This window comes from Ahaetulla prasina, chromosome 15 (genome assembly GCF_028640845.1).
Source record: "Ahaetulla prasina isolate Xishuangbanna chromosome 15, ASM2864084v1, whole genome shotgun sequence".
Classification (NCBI taxonomy): Eukaryota; Metazoa; Chordata; class Lepidosauria; order Squamata; family Colubridae; genus Ahaetulla; species Ahaetulla prasina.
This window is the reverse complement of record NC_080553.1, coordinates 7,163,176-7,178,269: the sequence shown is the minus strand read 5'-3', so window position 1 is coordinate 7,178,269 and position 15,094 is coordinate 7,163,176. Positions and strand designations below refer to the sequence as shown.

Sequence of the window (15,094 nt, the reverse complement as noted above, 5' to 3'; positions counted from 1 at the left end):
GGAGATTGTAGACGGAAATAAAGCAAATAAAAGAAATGCAGGTTCATCCACCATTAGGTTGGCTAATGAATCCACTGGACATCGCAAACATCTTGGTCGTTGAACGGATTAACTAGAAGATGGAGCATCTGAACATGCAGCTCCATCTTGAGACCCTGATTTGTGTTTGTGGGGACATGCAGACAAGGGATGTCCCCAAGCCAGGACAACAAACCCTTACAAAACCAAACTTATGAAAATCCATCAAGCCGTTGCATTCTTGGGTCTTTGTCCAGCCCTCCAAATGTTCCAACATAGCCCCTGACCATTAAAGGTTGCCCACCTCCAGACCGTCTGGACAGCCTACCTTGAGGAGAAGGTGTGTAAGGCTTGGCACCACCAAAGGAGAACCTTCTAGGGGATGGCACTGTTCCATGCTCACCAGCAGAAAAGGGAGGGGAGGGGCTGGCTTTCAGGAAGCCAAGTGGACTCGTGCTGCCTGATCTCTTGACAGGATTAGACCTAATGGAAAAGGAGAATTTGTTCGTTCCAGATTGTGCATAGCAGGAAGAGAAGGATCAACAGAGGATCACCCGTTCCACCTTGCGTTGACGCCATCCAAGTGCCACCAAGACAAGAGTGGTGACCAAGAATTGATGGCTTCCATCTCCAACTGGACCCTACATCTTCTGGACATAATTTAGGAAATAAAGAGTCCCGTCACTGTCCCTCTTTTGTATCGTCTTTTGTATCCTGTTAAATCATGATTTTCTTAAGGAAGGTTACCAGCTCACTGAACCCGGCCTTTGGGAACACAAACACGCCCATAAAACAATACAACATATCTAATAAAAAAGAATATTTGTAGCTCAGGAAGGAATCATTGGTGCTCTCTGAGCTTGGTTGTTTTCTTCCAGATGTTTCATTACCCAACTAGGTAACATCATCAGTGCTAGCACTGATAGACATGCAGACTAGCATTGATGATGTTAGCTAGTTTGGGTAATGAAACATCTTCAAGAAAACAAGCAAGCTCAGAAGAGCACTAAGGACCCCACAGTCCTCCTCTTCCTCCTCCTTAAATCCCACTCCCTTCTAGCACTGATGATGTTATCTAGTTGGGTCATGAAACATCTTCAAGAAAACAAGCAAGCTCAGAAGGCACCAAGGACTCTACAGTCCTCCTTCTCCTCTTCTCCTTCTCCACCACTCCACAAACTCCATTCTAGCACTGATGATGTTACCTAGTTGGGTAGTGAAACATTTGCAAGAAAACAAGCAAGCTCAGAGAGCACCAAGGACCACTCATACAACGGATCTCAAAATAGGCATCAAATAAAGAAAACCACACAAAATCACCCCAACAATGAAGATTTTTCACCCTTCAGCCAAAACACCGAGTCTATCCTCTTTGACTAAAGAACATCAACACTGTCAAACTATTTACTAAATCTGCACTACTATTAATCTTCTCATCATTCCCATCACCCATCTCCTTCCACTTATGACTGTAATTTTGTTGCTTGTATCCTTACGATTTATATTGATATTGTTTCCTGATTGCTTATTTTTACCCTACGACTATCATTAAGTGTTGTATCGTTAAATTGTACCCTATGACCATCATTTGTGTTGTAAATGTTGTACCTTGATGAAAGTATCTTTTCTTTTATGTACACTGAGAGCATATGCACCAAGACAAATTCCTTGTGTGTCCAATCACATTTGGCCAATAAAGAATTCTATTCTATTCTATTCTTAAATGTGGTTTCTACTTCTAAAGAAGTAAGAAGCACATTGAACATGTAGAGTTCCTGCTTAAATCGAGGTTTGTAAAAACCACATTGGCTGGGATCCCAGGACACACTTCACAAAAGATACCGATTCAAACATACAAATAAAAAAAACCCAAGAGGGATAGAGGGAATCTCGAATATTATCTCCATCAAGTCAAGAGACAGTTTAAAGCTGGCTGAGGTCCACAAGTCTTAAAAGGACCAAGGTTGGAGACCCCTGGCTTAGAAAAATGGCAAGCTTTTGATTTTTTTTTTGTTCAAGAAGTCTAGGTTAACAATCCAGCAGTAGTAACAATAATCCTTGAAAAGGACTCGTGGGGAGTTGTTTTTTTTTTAAATGCCAGATCCAGTCTAAATATCTGGCTGACTGGGCAACCAAGCAGAATAATAATGAAAATGTTGGCACTGCTGTTTAATCCATGTCTCCGTCAGACTTAAAGAGAATGGAAGTCACCAGCAGACAGATCTGTTCTGACCTTAGGTTTCTTTAGAAAGTATACAGCACCATCTTAGTCCTGGCAAACCTCTTTAATTCAAACAGCTGTGAATTATTGTCATTCCCAGTCCAAAAGGCTTCTCAAACAGTCTTTCAGGGGAGTGTTTACAACACCCACCTTATTTTCCTTGGAATGCTGCCAGAGAACAAATTGCCATGCACAGGGCAAGGCCAAACTTAGCACAGAGTCAAACCGAACTTTTCCAAAGCTTTTATCGACCAATTGCTTCCTGCAAAAGCTCACATCCCATTCGCTTCTCTTTTATGTCTTATGGGAGTGGTCAATCATCTCCAAGCCTTTCTCCCAAGTCGACTCTGTTTTCATAATTGTTCCTGTCTTCTGGCAGCTCTGTGCATGTGCACGCTGGGAACAGGCTCTCGCTATTCTTCTGCCTCGCTGATGTCAGACTCCGGACTTTCTGGAGGCAGCAAAGAACTATCAGATGGCCCCTCTCTGCCTCCAACTCAGAACCCTCATCTGAGCCTTCCCCAGATTCTAGGACTAGCCCACGTTCCTCCCCAACCTCCTCACTGTCCGAATCTGCTACAAGCTCTGCCGGCTGCTGGCAGGCCACAACAAGATCCCTCTCTCAAGAGGGAAGAAGAAACCAAACTGTAGCCAAATTCTCCAGTTTTGACAACAGAGAAGCTTATCAAAGTCCAACCTGTTTCCATCCTTTGCCAGACACAGAGATCCTTGGCTAACCAAAGCCCAGAAGCATTCCCAGATGGGCTTCTTGTCATCCATCTTTTTCTTCCAAGCCAAAGAAACTGGTAGCTCTCAGAGGCTTCCTTCCCTTAACGACAAGGTGCCACCTACACAAGATGGATCGATTCCATCACATGGCTGTAAGCCAGGCATCCCGGCAACATGACGGGTTCCTGAGTCCAAAAACTGCATGCCAAAGGCATGGCTCTGCCATGTTCTCTATAATTACAGATAATGACACTTCAGAGAAACAGCGGCGATGTCTGACTAAGCAGGTGAACCAGAACAAATAAAATAAATACACATGCACGCACACACATTTTGCCATGTTGGATTTTCCAGGTAGGGGGGAGAAAGAGAGAGACAGAGACAGAGGGAGATTAGACAGAGAGAGAAGAGAGAGAGAGAGAGAAAGATAGAGCTAGAGCTAGAGCGAGGGATGGATGGATGGATAGAGATAGATAGATAGATAGATAGATAGATAGATAGATAGATAGATAGATAGATAGATAGATAGATGATAGATAGATAGATATTAGAGAAAGAGATACACAGAGATATAGAGATAGATATAGATAGATATTAGAGACAGAGAGAGAAAGATAGATACAGACAGATGGACAGACTGACAGATATTAGATATAGAGAGAAAAACAGACAGAGCTATAGCTAGACCTAGATGGATGAATGGATAGATAGATATTAGAGAGTTCTATCTATCTTTCTATCTATCTATCTATCTATCTATCTATCTATCTATCTATCTATCTATCTATCTATCTGTCTGTCTGTCTGTCTGTCTGACTGCTGCCGGGATACGGACGACCGTTGGTCAACCGCCGGCCCCGCTGTTTCACCTCTGGTGGCCCGGTGGACTCAGAAGGTCCGGATTTGAGGGGCTGCTGCTGCAGCCGCCTCCGCTGCCGGTGGGCACTGACCGCCAAACAGCTGATTCAAACAACCGCCGCCCACCGCTGACCCACGCCGCATCCGCATTCTGACAGCCGTCGGACCACCGCCTGGCCCCGCTGTTTCCCCTCGGGTGGCCCGGTGAACACAGAAGATCCGGTTGTGGGGGGCTGCTGCTGCACCCGCCCCCTCCGCTGCCGGTGGGCACTCGACCGCCAAACAGCTGATTCAAACAACCGCCGCCGCCCACCGCTGACCCACGCCGCATCCGCATTCTGACAGCCGTCGGACCACCGCCTGGCCCCGCTGATTCTTCTCTGGTGGCCCGGTGAACTCAGAAGATCCGGATTAGTGAGGCTGCTGCTGCAGCCGCCCCTCCGCTGCCGGTGGGCACTCGACCGCCAAACAGCTGATTCAAACAGCCGCTGCCGCCGCCCGCCGCTGACCCACGCGCATCCGCATTCTGACAGCCGTCAGACCACCCCTGGCCCCACTGATTCTTCTCTGGTGGCCCAGTGGACTCAGGAGATCCGGATTAGTGAGGCTGCTGCTGCCGCCGCCTCAGCTGCCGGTGTACACACGACCGGCAAACAGCTATTCAAGCAGCGATTCTAACAGCCGCCGCCACCGCTCACTCTACTTCCTCCTCCATACCCAAAGGTCTTTTAAATCTCCACCAATCTCCACCATAAACATAGTGGATCACAGCATCCACAATTGCTATCCCTGCTTACTCCATTTTCACATCACTTCCTTCTCTGCACCTCCAGTATCCCTACTCCAAATTTATTCCAGTGTAAGTGAAAGAGAGTGAAATAGTAATTGAGAAAGAGTGTTTTAGAAAAGATACTTCCTCAATTATCGAATAATTATAAAATTATTCAATAATTAAAATAATTATAAAATTATTCAATAATTAAAATAGAAATAATAAGAAAGATACTTCTTCATTACTTATCACATAATTTATTTAAAATAATAATATTAAATATATCTATCTATCTATCACTATGCCAGCCAAAAAATCCAACTCTGATAAAAACTTAGAAGCAAGAATAATAGCTACAATTGAACTAAACTTGGAAAAAAGAATACTTGCTATTGAACAAAACCTAGAAAAAAGAATACTAGCCATTGAACAAAACTTAGAAAAAAAAATCCTATCAGTTATAGAACAAAGCTTCACCAATCTGATAAAACAAATTACAACACAAAAAAATGATTTCTCGACTGATCTAAATCTCTTCCCAACTCATCTACCTTTACATAATACTGATCCTTCAACCCTACCTAAACAACAATTTACTACTGACCAACTAATTAGAGATGCCTTAGAGAGAGGCCAAAAAATAAATAATGCAATATTATTTGGTCTAGATAACACAAATGAATCCGATATCACCAAAATTCAAAACTTAATTGGAAATTATAATTCATCATCCATCTCCCCAAATGAAATTATTTCAGTCTCCAGAGATGGTCCTGAATATAAAACAGTGACGGATCAATAGCACCAAGATTCTGCAGAGTCATCTGCATAAACGAGAACAGCAAACGTAAGTTCATATATACCATCAACTCTATTGCTAAATCTAATCCTGCCTACAGTAAACTTAGATCACGCCCTGATCTATCTTTCCTGCAGCGGATACGTTCTCGTGAACTCCGCACTGAGCTTAAACGAAGACAAGATAATGGTGAATCAAACCTATATATTGATTACCGTGCCAATTGCATTAAAATTAAATCCTTCAATCAAAAATTCACCACCAAACCCCCCATCACCCATAACATCCAACCAGCCATCCCAACAACCAATCAAGTACCCATCAGCCAACCATCCATCGAAACTGTCATCCAATCAGCCATCGAACAAACCATTCAACCAGCCATCCGTACAGCTATCCAACAAACTATTCAACCAGCCATCCGTTCATCCATCCAACCAACCTTCCAACCAGCCTTTCAACCATCCATCCAACAAACCTTATCAACAAACAGTCTAGTACCCAACATCTCATCTTCTGCAACAATAACAATACCATTTATGGACTACAAATAAGAGAACCCTTTTCCAACAGTGATCATTGCATGATTGACTTCCATCTTAATATACGTTGTGACTTTAACCATCATATCAATAGCATTCCCATTTACAACTTCAAAAAAGCCAATTATGACTCTATAAACAATGATCTTTCATTTCTAGACTGGCAAAATCTGTTCTCAACCTGTATAACTGCTGAAGACCACTATAGAGTTTTTCTACTCGAAATCAACAGAGTCATCGAACTATATGTACCACTAACTACCATCAAGATTAGGAAAAGCAAACTACCCATATCAATAAAAAAGCTTCAATCTAAAAAGATCCTCTGAAAAGAAACAAAGGGCTATGTAGCTAATTTTAAAAACGCTACAGAACTATATGCAACCAAATAAAACTGAATGCACAAATTACCACACCAAGCAAGAAGAGGATCTTCTGCACAAATTCCAGTCGTGCCTTCTATAATTTTGTCAACAACAAGTTTAAAGCTGGCTGAGGTCCACAAGTCTTAAAGGGACCAAGGTTGGAGACCCCTGGCTTAGAAAAATGGCAAGCTTTTGATTTTTTTTTGTTCAAGAAGTCTAGGTTAACAATCCAGCAGTAGTAACAATAATCCTTGAAAAGGACTTGTGGGGAGTTTTTTTTTTTTTAAATGCCAGATCCAGTCTAAATATCTGGCTGACTGGGCAACCAAGCAGAATAATAATGAAAATGTTGGCATTGCTGTTTAATCCATGTCTCCGTCAGACTTAAAGAGAATGGAAGTCACCAGCAGACAGATCTGTTCTGACCTTAGGCTTCCTTAGAAAGTATAAAGCACAATCTTAGTCCCGATAAAACCTCTTTAATTCAAACGGCTGTGAATTATTGTCATTCCCAGTGCGAAAGGCTTCTCAAACAGTCTTTCAGGGGAATGCTTATAAACACCCACCTTATCTCCCTTGGAATGCTGCCAGAGAACTAATTGCCATACGCAGGGCAAGGCCAAACTTAGCACAGAGTCAAACAGAACTTTCCCAAAGCTTTTACTGACCAGATGAACTAATTGCTTCCTGCAAAAGCTCACATCCCATTCGCTTCTCCTTTATGTCTTATGGGAGGAACCAATCATCTCCAAACCTTATTCCCAAGTCGACCCTGTTTTCTTAATTGTTCCCGTCTTCTGGCAAATCTGCGCACACTGGGAACAGGCTCCCGCTGTTCTTCTACCTCGCTGATGTCAGACTCCGGAGGCAGCAAAGAACTACCAGATGGCCTTGGCTCCCTCTCTGCCTCCGACTCAGAGCCCTCCTCTGAGCCTTCCCCAGACTCCAGGACTGGCCCACATTCCTCCCCAACCTCCTCGCTGTCCGAATCTGCTGCCAGTTCTCCTGGCCGCTGGCAGGCCACAACAAGATCCCTCTCTCAAGAGGGAAGAAGAAACCAAACTGTAGCCAAATTCTCCAGTTTTGACAACAGAGAAGCTTATCAAAGTCCAACCTGTTTCCATCCTTTGCCAGACACAGAGATCCTTGGCTAACCAAAGCCCAGAAGCATTCCCAGATGGGCTTCTTGTCATCCATCTTTTTCTTCCAAGCCAAAGAAACTGGTAGCTCTCAGAGGCTTCCTTCCCTTAACGACAAGGTGCCACCTACACAAGATGGATCGATTCCATCACATGGCTGTAAGCCAGGCATCCCGGCAACATGACGGGTTCCTGAGTCCAAAAACTGCATGCCAAAGGCATGGCTCTGCCATGTTCTCTATAATTACAGATAATGACACTTCAGAGAAACAGCGGCGATGTCTGACTAAGCAGGTGAACCAGAACAAATAAAATAAATACACATGCACGCACACACATTTTGCCATGTTGGATTTTCCAGGTAGGGGGGAGAAAGAGAGAGACAGAGACAGAGGGAGATTAGACAGAGAGAGAAGAGAGAGAGAGAGAAAGATAGAGCTAGAGCTAGAGCGAGGGATGGATGGATGGATAGAGATAGATAGATAGATGATAGATAGATAGATAGATAGATAGATAGATAGATAGATAGATAGATAGATAGATAGATAGATATTAGAGAAAGAGATACAGAGATATAGAGATAGATATAGATAGATATTAGAGACAGAGAGAGAAAGATAGATACAGACAGATGGACAGACTGACAGATATTAGATATAGAGAGAAAAACAGACAGAGCTATAGCTAGACCTAGATGGATGAATGGATAGATAGATATTAGAGAGTTCTATCTATCTTTCTATCTATCTATCTATCTGTCTGTCTGTCTATTTATCTAATCCATCTATCTATCTATCTAATGTATTTATCTAATCTATTTATCTAATCCATCCATCCATCTTATCTATCTATCTTTCTATCTATCTGTCTGTCTGTCTGTCTGTCCATTTATCTAATCCATCTATCTATCTATCTAATGTATTTATCTAATGTATTTATCTAATCCAGGGGTGTCCAAACTTGGTCCCTTTAAGACTTTTGGACTTCAACTCCGAGGAACTCTGGGAGTTGAAGTCCAAAAGTCTTAAAGGGACCAAGTTTGGACACCCCTGATCTAATCCATCCATCTTATCTATCTATCTATCTATCTATCTATCTGTCTGTCTGTCTGTCTGTCTGTCTGTCTGTCTGTCTGTCTGTCTGTCTGTCTGTCTGTCTGTCTGTCTGTCTGTCTGTCTGTCTGTCTGTCTATTTATCTAATCTATCTATCTATCTATCTATCTATCTATCTATCTATCTATCTATCTATCTATCTATCTATCTAATGTATTTATCTAATCTATTTATCTAATCCATCCATCTTATCTATCTATTTATCTATCTGTCTGTCTGTCTGTCTGTCTATTTATCTAATCAATCTATCTATCTATCTATCTATCTATCTATCTATCTATCTATCTATCTATCTATCTAATGTATTTATCTAATCTATTTATCTAATCCATCCATCTTATCTATCTATCTATCTGTCTGTCTGTCTGTCTGTCTAGTTATCTAATCCATCTATCTATCTATCTATCTATCTATCTATCTATCTATCTATCTATCTATCTATCTAATGTATTTATCTAATCTATTTATCTAATCTATTTATCTAATCCATCCATCTTATCTATCTATCTATCTGTCTGTCTGTCTCTCTGTCTGTCTATTTATCTAATCCATCTATCTATCTATCTAATGTATTTATCTAATCTATTTATCTAATCCATCCATCCATCTTATCTATCTATCTGTCTGTCTGTCTGTCTATTTATCTAATCCATCTATCTATCTATCTATCTATCTATCTATCTATCTATCTATCTATCTATCTATCTATCCATCCATCCATCCATCTCTGCCTGGAAAATCCAACACGGCAAAATTCCCTAAGACGCACCCATAACCCGAGAAGAAGTGATCACATTTAAGATGATGCAAAACCGAAATGACGGCACTCTAAAATTAAGGGGAGTTTTCTCTTGTGCAAAACAGTTGGGATTCTCCCACAGAATGCAAAGCTGGGGATTTGTTTGGCTTGCAAACTGCAGAAGTTCCCAATCTGAGCATCGCCTCCCCGCTCCTCAACTTTGGAGGTATGTTCCCCAGATGTCCGCCGCAGTTGAACGATCCAAGTACAGCTTTTAACGTAATAAAACGGGAAAGGATCAAAGCCACATCTGGCAAAAGAGTCACATTCATGGGGTTTAATTGCATCAATTCACTGGGTTTAATTGCATCAATTCATTGGGTTTAATTGCATTAACATTAATTGCATTGGATGTTCAGTGCAAAACTCAAAGTGAAAAGAAATCATATTTAAGTTCTCATCCTGACACTACCCACAAAGTGGAAATTAGTCTCTGGTTCACAGCGATGTCTCATCAAAAGTCTGACACTCAAATTAAACTTCAAAGAGTTTAAGAGCTTGCAAAATAATACACCAAGGTTGACCTGGTCCATATTTTAAGCCCCTTCTGACAATCCTGCAGTTGAGTGAATCTGTCGGGCCCAAAAGCTAGAATGATATATGATGATTCTTCCAAGCTGAGTTTTTTTTTTTATTATTTCCCACCTATAGAATTTTGCCAGACTGAGGACTCTATTATCTGCCCTTACAATATACTGTATTTTTTGGAGTATAAGACGATCCGGACTATAAGACGCACCTACCTTTTTTGGGGCGGAAAACAAGAAAAAGAAATCTGCCTCTGCCTCCCAGCAATTTTCCTCCTTGCAGCAAAAAGCAAACCGCGGAGGCCGGAAAATGGGCCGCGCGGAGGCGGCAATAGGCAATGGCAATCCCTACTACAGCCTGAAACAGCCGATGGTCGGGAAGCCGACCATCGGCTGCTTGTGCTAATCAGGTTGTGCTGAAGCTGAAACTGAAATGGGCTGTTTGCTGCAAGGAGGCAAATTGATGGCAGGCAGAGGCCAAAGGGTGGGGGCCGGCAGGTGGGCGGGGCTATATTCAGTGTATAAGACACACCCACATTTTCACCCTCTTTTGGGGGGGGGGAGTGCGTCTTATATCCTGAAAAATACAGTATTTTGGGAGCTGTCTTCAGTTTCTTTCCCTCATGCATAATATCCAGTCTGAGTTGCCTCTAAGTCAGGGGTGAAATGCTCCTGGTTCGGACCGGCTTTCCCGATCCAGTAGTGATGGCGGCTGGTGGTTCGGAGAACCATAAAATCCTTGGCCCCGCCCCACTGGCCCTGCTGAGCCGCACCATTTGGGTTTTTTTACTTTTAAAAGCATCTTTTCTTCAGCCAAGAAAAGGCTTTTAAAAGTAAAAAAAAAAAAGCCTTTGGCACAGTTCAGCTGCGATCATCAGAACCCTTTAAAAGTTTTTTTTTAACAACCTCTTCAGCCGAAGAGGTTGTTAAAACAATCCTTTTAAGAGGTTGTGGGCTGCGATTAGGCAACTTCGGCTGGGATCGTCAGAGGAGCCTTTTAAAATCTTTTTTTCCTCTGGTCATCCCAGCTGAGTTCCCTGATCATCACAAGCTTTTAAAATCATTTTTTAACAACCTCTTACAACAGCCCCCACCCATGCCCACCCAATCCCCACTTACCTATAATTGCTGCTCCTTTTCGGCTCTTCAGCTGCTGCAATCAGTTGCATCAGCTAGCAACTGAATATGCCTGCCTGCAATCCACCTCCTTGGTGAGCAACTCAATCTGCCTAGTTAATAGTTAATTGGTTTTTTTTTAAGGAGTTGGGTTTTTTTAGACAGCAATTTAAAGCTGCTTTTATCTAAAACAGGGGTCTCCAACCTTAGTAACTTTAAGGCTTGTGGGCTTCAACTCCCAGAGTTCCTCAGCCAGCTTTCCTGGCTGAAAAACTCTGGGATTTGAAGTCCACAAACTTTAAAGTTACCAAGGTTGGAGACCCCTAATCTAAAAAATATAAATAAAATAAAATAATAAAATAAAATATTTGTGCAGCTTTCTGAGATTTGGTGTGTTTCTGTAGTGTTTCACTCCACACAAACACACAAAATCTCACATAGCTGTATGTGGCATTTTGTGTGTGTGTGAGAGAGAGAGAGTCAGTTGTGTTGTGTTGTGTGTGTGTAAAGTGTTAAAGTTGGTTTTTGGTACCTCTTATTGTTTTGTATACCTTGTTTATTATTTTTATTATTTATTGTTATTGGCCATGCCCACCCAGTTATCTGACCACCAAGCCACGCCCACCAATTAAGCCACGCCCACAGAACCGGTAGGGAAAATCTTTAGATTTCACCCCCGCTCTAAGTCCTCCTGGGAATCCAGACTACATACTATCACACTGTGTTTATTCTCTGTCTGCCTGTCCCTCTATCCCTGTCTAACCCTCCATCCCTCCTTCCATTCCTCGGTTCCCCGCCTGCCTGCCTGCCTACCTACATATGTTATATAACTGCCAATCAGGTCCCAAACCAAGAATGACATTCTTCCAAGCTAAGTTCTTTATTGTTTCACACCTATAAACAGAAACTTGCCAGGCTGAACACTCAAGCTATCTGCCTGTATAACTGTTGTGTCTGTGCCTCCCCGAGCCAGGCCTCCTGCCAGAAAGTGACTTGGAAAGTGAGGGGGAAGGGCTGTCAGGACTTACCTTGGGAGCACCGGCTTCCCTGGCTCAGCTCCAGGAGCCAGAGGCAGGCCAGGTGGAAAAGATAACGAGGCCTCCATCCCCTGATTCTTCCCCACCCCCAGGCCACGCCTTCAGATCCAGCTGATGGCAATCAGGCTTGGTTGGACCCTAAGTTTCGTAGGCAGGAGAGGAGGGAACAACAGAAGCAGGGGTGGGCAGGCCTAGGAAGTGCTGAGCCATGGAACCACACCCCACAGGATATAAAGGCAGTGAGAGCTGCTGTGCCTCTTCGTAGCAGGCAAATCAACTGAGTAACTAAGAACTGAAGTTTGTTCCTGGGTGATTCATCAGCATCAAGGGAGATAACTGAGACACTTGGCAGACACTTGCTATTTTGCTGCCAGAGCTGATCGTGCCGGCTAATTAAGCCATCACTCGGAGGGAGGCGAAGGAGAACAGAACAACAATATATTCTGGGAGCTATTAGGGAGAAGCTGTTTTCACTCTTTCTCGCACACATAACATCCAGGCTGAGTTGCCTCTTAGTCTCCTGAATGCAGCCCCTCTCTCCCTCCTGGAAACCCACCTTCTCCACACATTGCATCACATCATCGTTGGCAAACTGGTCCATCAGAGTCAACCTTCCAATACTCACCGTGGCAAAGTATATTGATTGGGGGATTGAAGATTCTGCTCAATCCGGCGGTAATTTTGGATCTGTGTAGGGACTGGAATGGGTATTGATTGTCCGGTTCTGGTGCCGGATGAAAATTGGCTGGATCGCCTGTAAGGAGACAGAAGATAGACAAGTGACGGAAAGTCCATTTGGATAGGACATCCCACACTAGCGCAAGTGGGGTGGATAATCAACCCCACAGGGCACTGTCTTCTCATTTTCATTGTGAGGGTGAGGAATATCATCTCTGTTGGATAATGTTGGATAACCATTTGTCTGAAATGGTGTAGGGTTTCCTGCCTGGGCAGGAGGTTGGACTAGAAGACCTCCAAGGTCCCTTCCAACTCTGTTATTATGAAATTATGAAATCTCAGAGTCCGTCTTACCCGGATGGGCTAGGAGAACTGCTGTAGGGAGGAGAAGGAGATGGAGTCCTTCCTTGGCTTTCCAAGTCGGCAGAAGTCACCAGGGAGCTCCTACAGAAGTCCAAGGAGAGAACAAACACAGATCACTAATGTATTTACACCAGAGAGGTGGTGGTTGCCAACCAACTCCATCAATAGTTGGAGGCTTTTGGGAGTTGTAAGTTTCAATGAATCTGGAGAACACGTGATTGAGAAAATATTAAAATATGAGCCATATGAAAATCTAAAAATTTTCCCTACCGGTTCTGTGGGTGTGGCTTAATTGGTGGGCGCGGCATGGTGGTCAGGTGACTGAATGGGTATGGCCAATAATAATAAATAATAAAAATAGTAAAGTATACAAAACTTGGAAGCGCACCGGTCCACCTTCTTTAAAAATAGAGGTACCAGTCTACTAGCCGCCTACAGCGCTGATCAGCTGTAGTGCAGCCCTTTGAAGCGCCGCGGCAGTCATTTAAGGCCGTTTGCAGCTATATCACCACTGAGCGCTTCAGGGACAGAAGAGGAACAGCGAGGCGTGGTGGGGTGGCAGGGATTTTTGCTACTGGTTCTCCGAGCTACCCGCCCCCATCGCTACCGGATCGCGCGATCCAGTCCGAACCGGGAGGATTTCACCCCTGATATGAGTCATTGGTGGGATTCAAATAATTTAACAACTGGTTCTCTGTCCTAATTTATTTTTATTTATTTATAATTTAATTTCTATACCGCCCTTCTCCCGAAGGACTCAGGGCGGTTTACAGCCATATTAAAACACATAGCATACACAGTATAAATCACAAATTTAAAAACGGATTTAAAACGAAATATTTAACAGGCCTAACTAACTAAAACGGTCATAGACCGATAGAAAACCCTATTAAAATTTAAAATTATAAATAAATTAATTAAAAAAAACACGTAGGCTAATGACTGGGTGGATGGGTGTGGCCATGGTAGGCGTGGCCAAGGGGTGCGACAGGCAGCACTCAGCCTCCTGCACCCCCATGGGAGCAAAAATAGGCTGCAATAGGAACGCGAAGCCCCACCCCCCACTCCCCATGCCCTATTCGGGCCTCATAAGCCTCCCTGCCGCCTTCTGGGAGCGAAAATGGGCTGTGTGTGGGTCGTGCCGCACCCCGTTTTGGGTCTAGGAGACCTCCCTGAAGTCTTCTGGGAGCAAAAATGGTCCACGGGGCAGCGCGCACCGCACCCCTGGCACCCTACACTTACCTGAGAGCCAAAATGGGGCACATGGGGACTCCTGGAAGTGGCGGAGCAGGGAGGGGAGGGGCCACCCAGTAACTTAACTACCGGTTCACCTGAATCAGTTGTATCCCACCACTGGATATGATGTTCCTCATTCTATGAAATTTAAGACTATACAGAAGTCACAAAAGCATCAGCTCCGAACTCACATTTCATAGCAGAAGTATCTACTTATATCTTTAGTGAATGTTGAAATCTTCCTTTAGTTGTTTATTTTAAGGATGCCAATCTGGTTGTTTATTTTTATTCTGTTGCAAAACGGCTCCGAGGTGTGTCGAAAACTGACACACCAACCAGGAGCCATCGAACCTCGTTACAATTAAAATGAAACTCAAAGTATTTTTTTTTCTTCTTTACTTACCCACTTCCCATCAGACTGTCCTGGATCAGTTTGCCACCGGTACCGTCCGCAGCGATATCACCTAAAATTTAAAAAAAAAAAAGGGGGGGGGGAAATTTTGTTAAAAAAAATAATGCATGTTATATTCATCTTGCAAAACTGTGCACAAAATACACTCATTGTCAGCGTTCCAGAAAACCCCCTCCTAAAAGAAAAGACTCCGAGGCAAACATCTTTCAAAGTTCTTTTACTAGCATAGGTAAACTGGCACAGCTGGATAAACTCCGAATCTGGAGATCCGGGTTTTCTCTCAGTAGTACAAAACCCCAGATCACCCCTCCTTGACTCCTCTGCCGAGCACGTCCTCCAATGGGGGCGGGGGGAGGAGGAGGAGGAGGAA

General features: G+C 43.4%; 1 protein-coding gene across 1 annotated transcript in view; it reads right to left on the bottom strand.

Annotated features, from left to right (window-relative positions):
• ULK1 (unc-51 like autophagy activating kinase 1) overlaps positions 1-15,094 on the bottom strand; it is a 99,450-nt gene that overhangs the window by 23,318 nt on the left and 61,038 nt on the right. Inside the window, exons 16-19 of the mRNA XM_058158202.1 lie at positions 14,716-14,776; positions 13,068-13,157; positions 12,661-12,789; positions 347-501 (exon numbers count right to left, since the gene is read on the bottom strand). Of these exons, the coding sequence (XP_058014185.1) occupies positions 347-501; positions 12,661-12,789; positions 13,068-13,157; positions 14,716-14,776 (435 nt within the window). The remainder of the gene's footprint in view (positions 1-346; positions 502-12,660; positions 12,790-13,067; positions 13,158-14,715; positions 14,777-15,094) is intronic.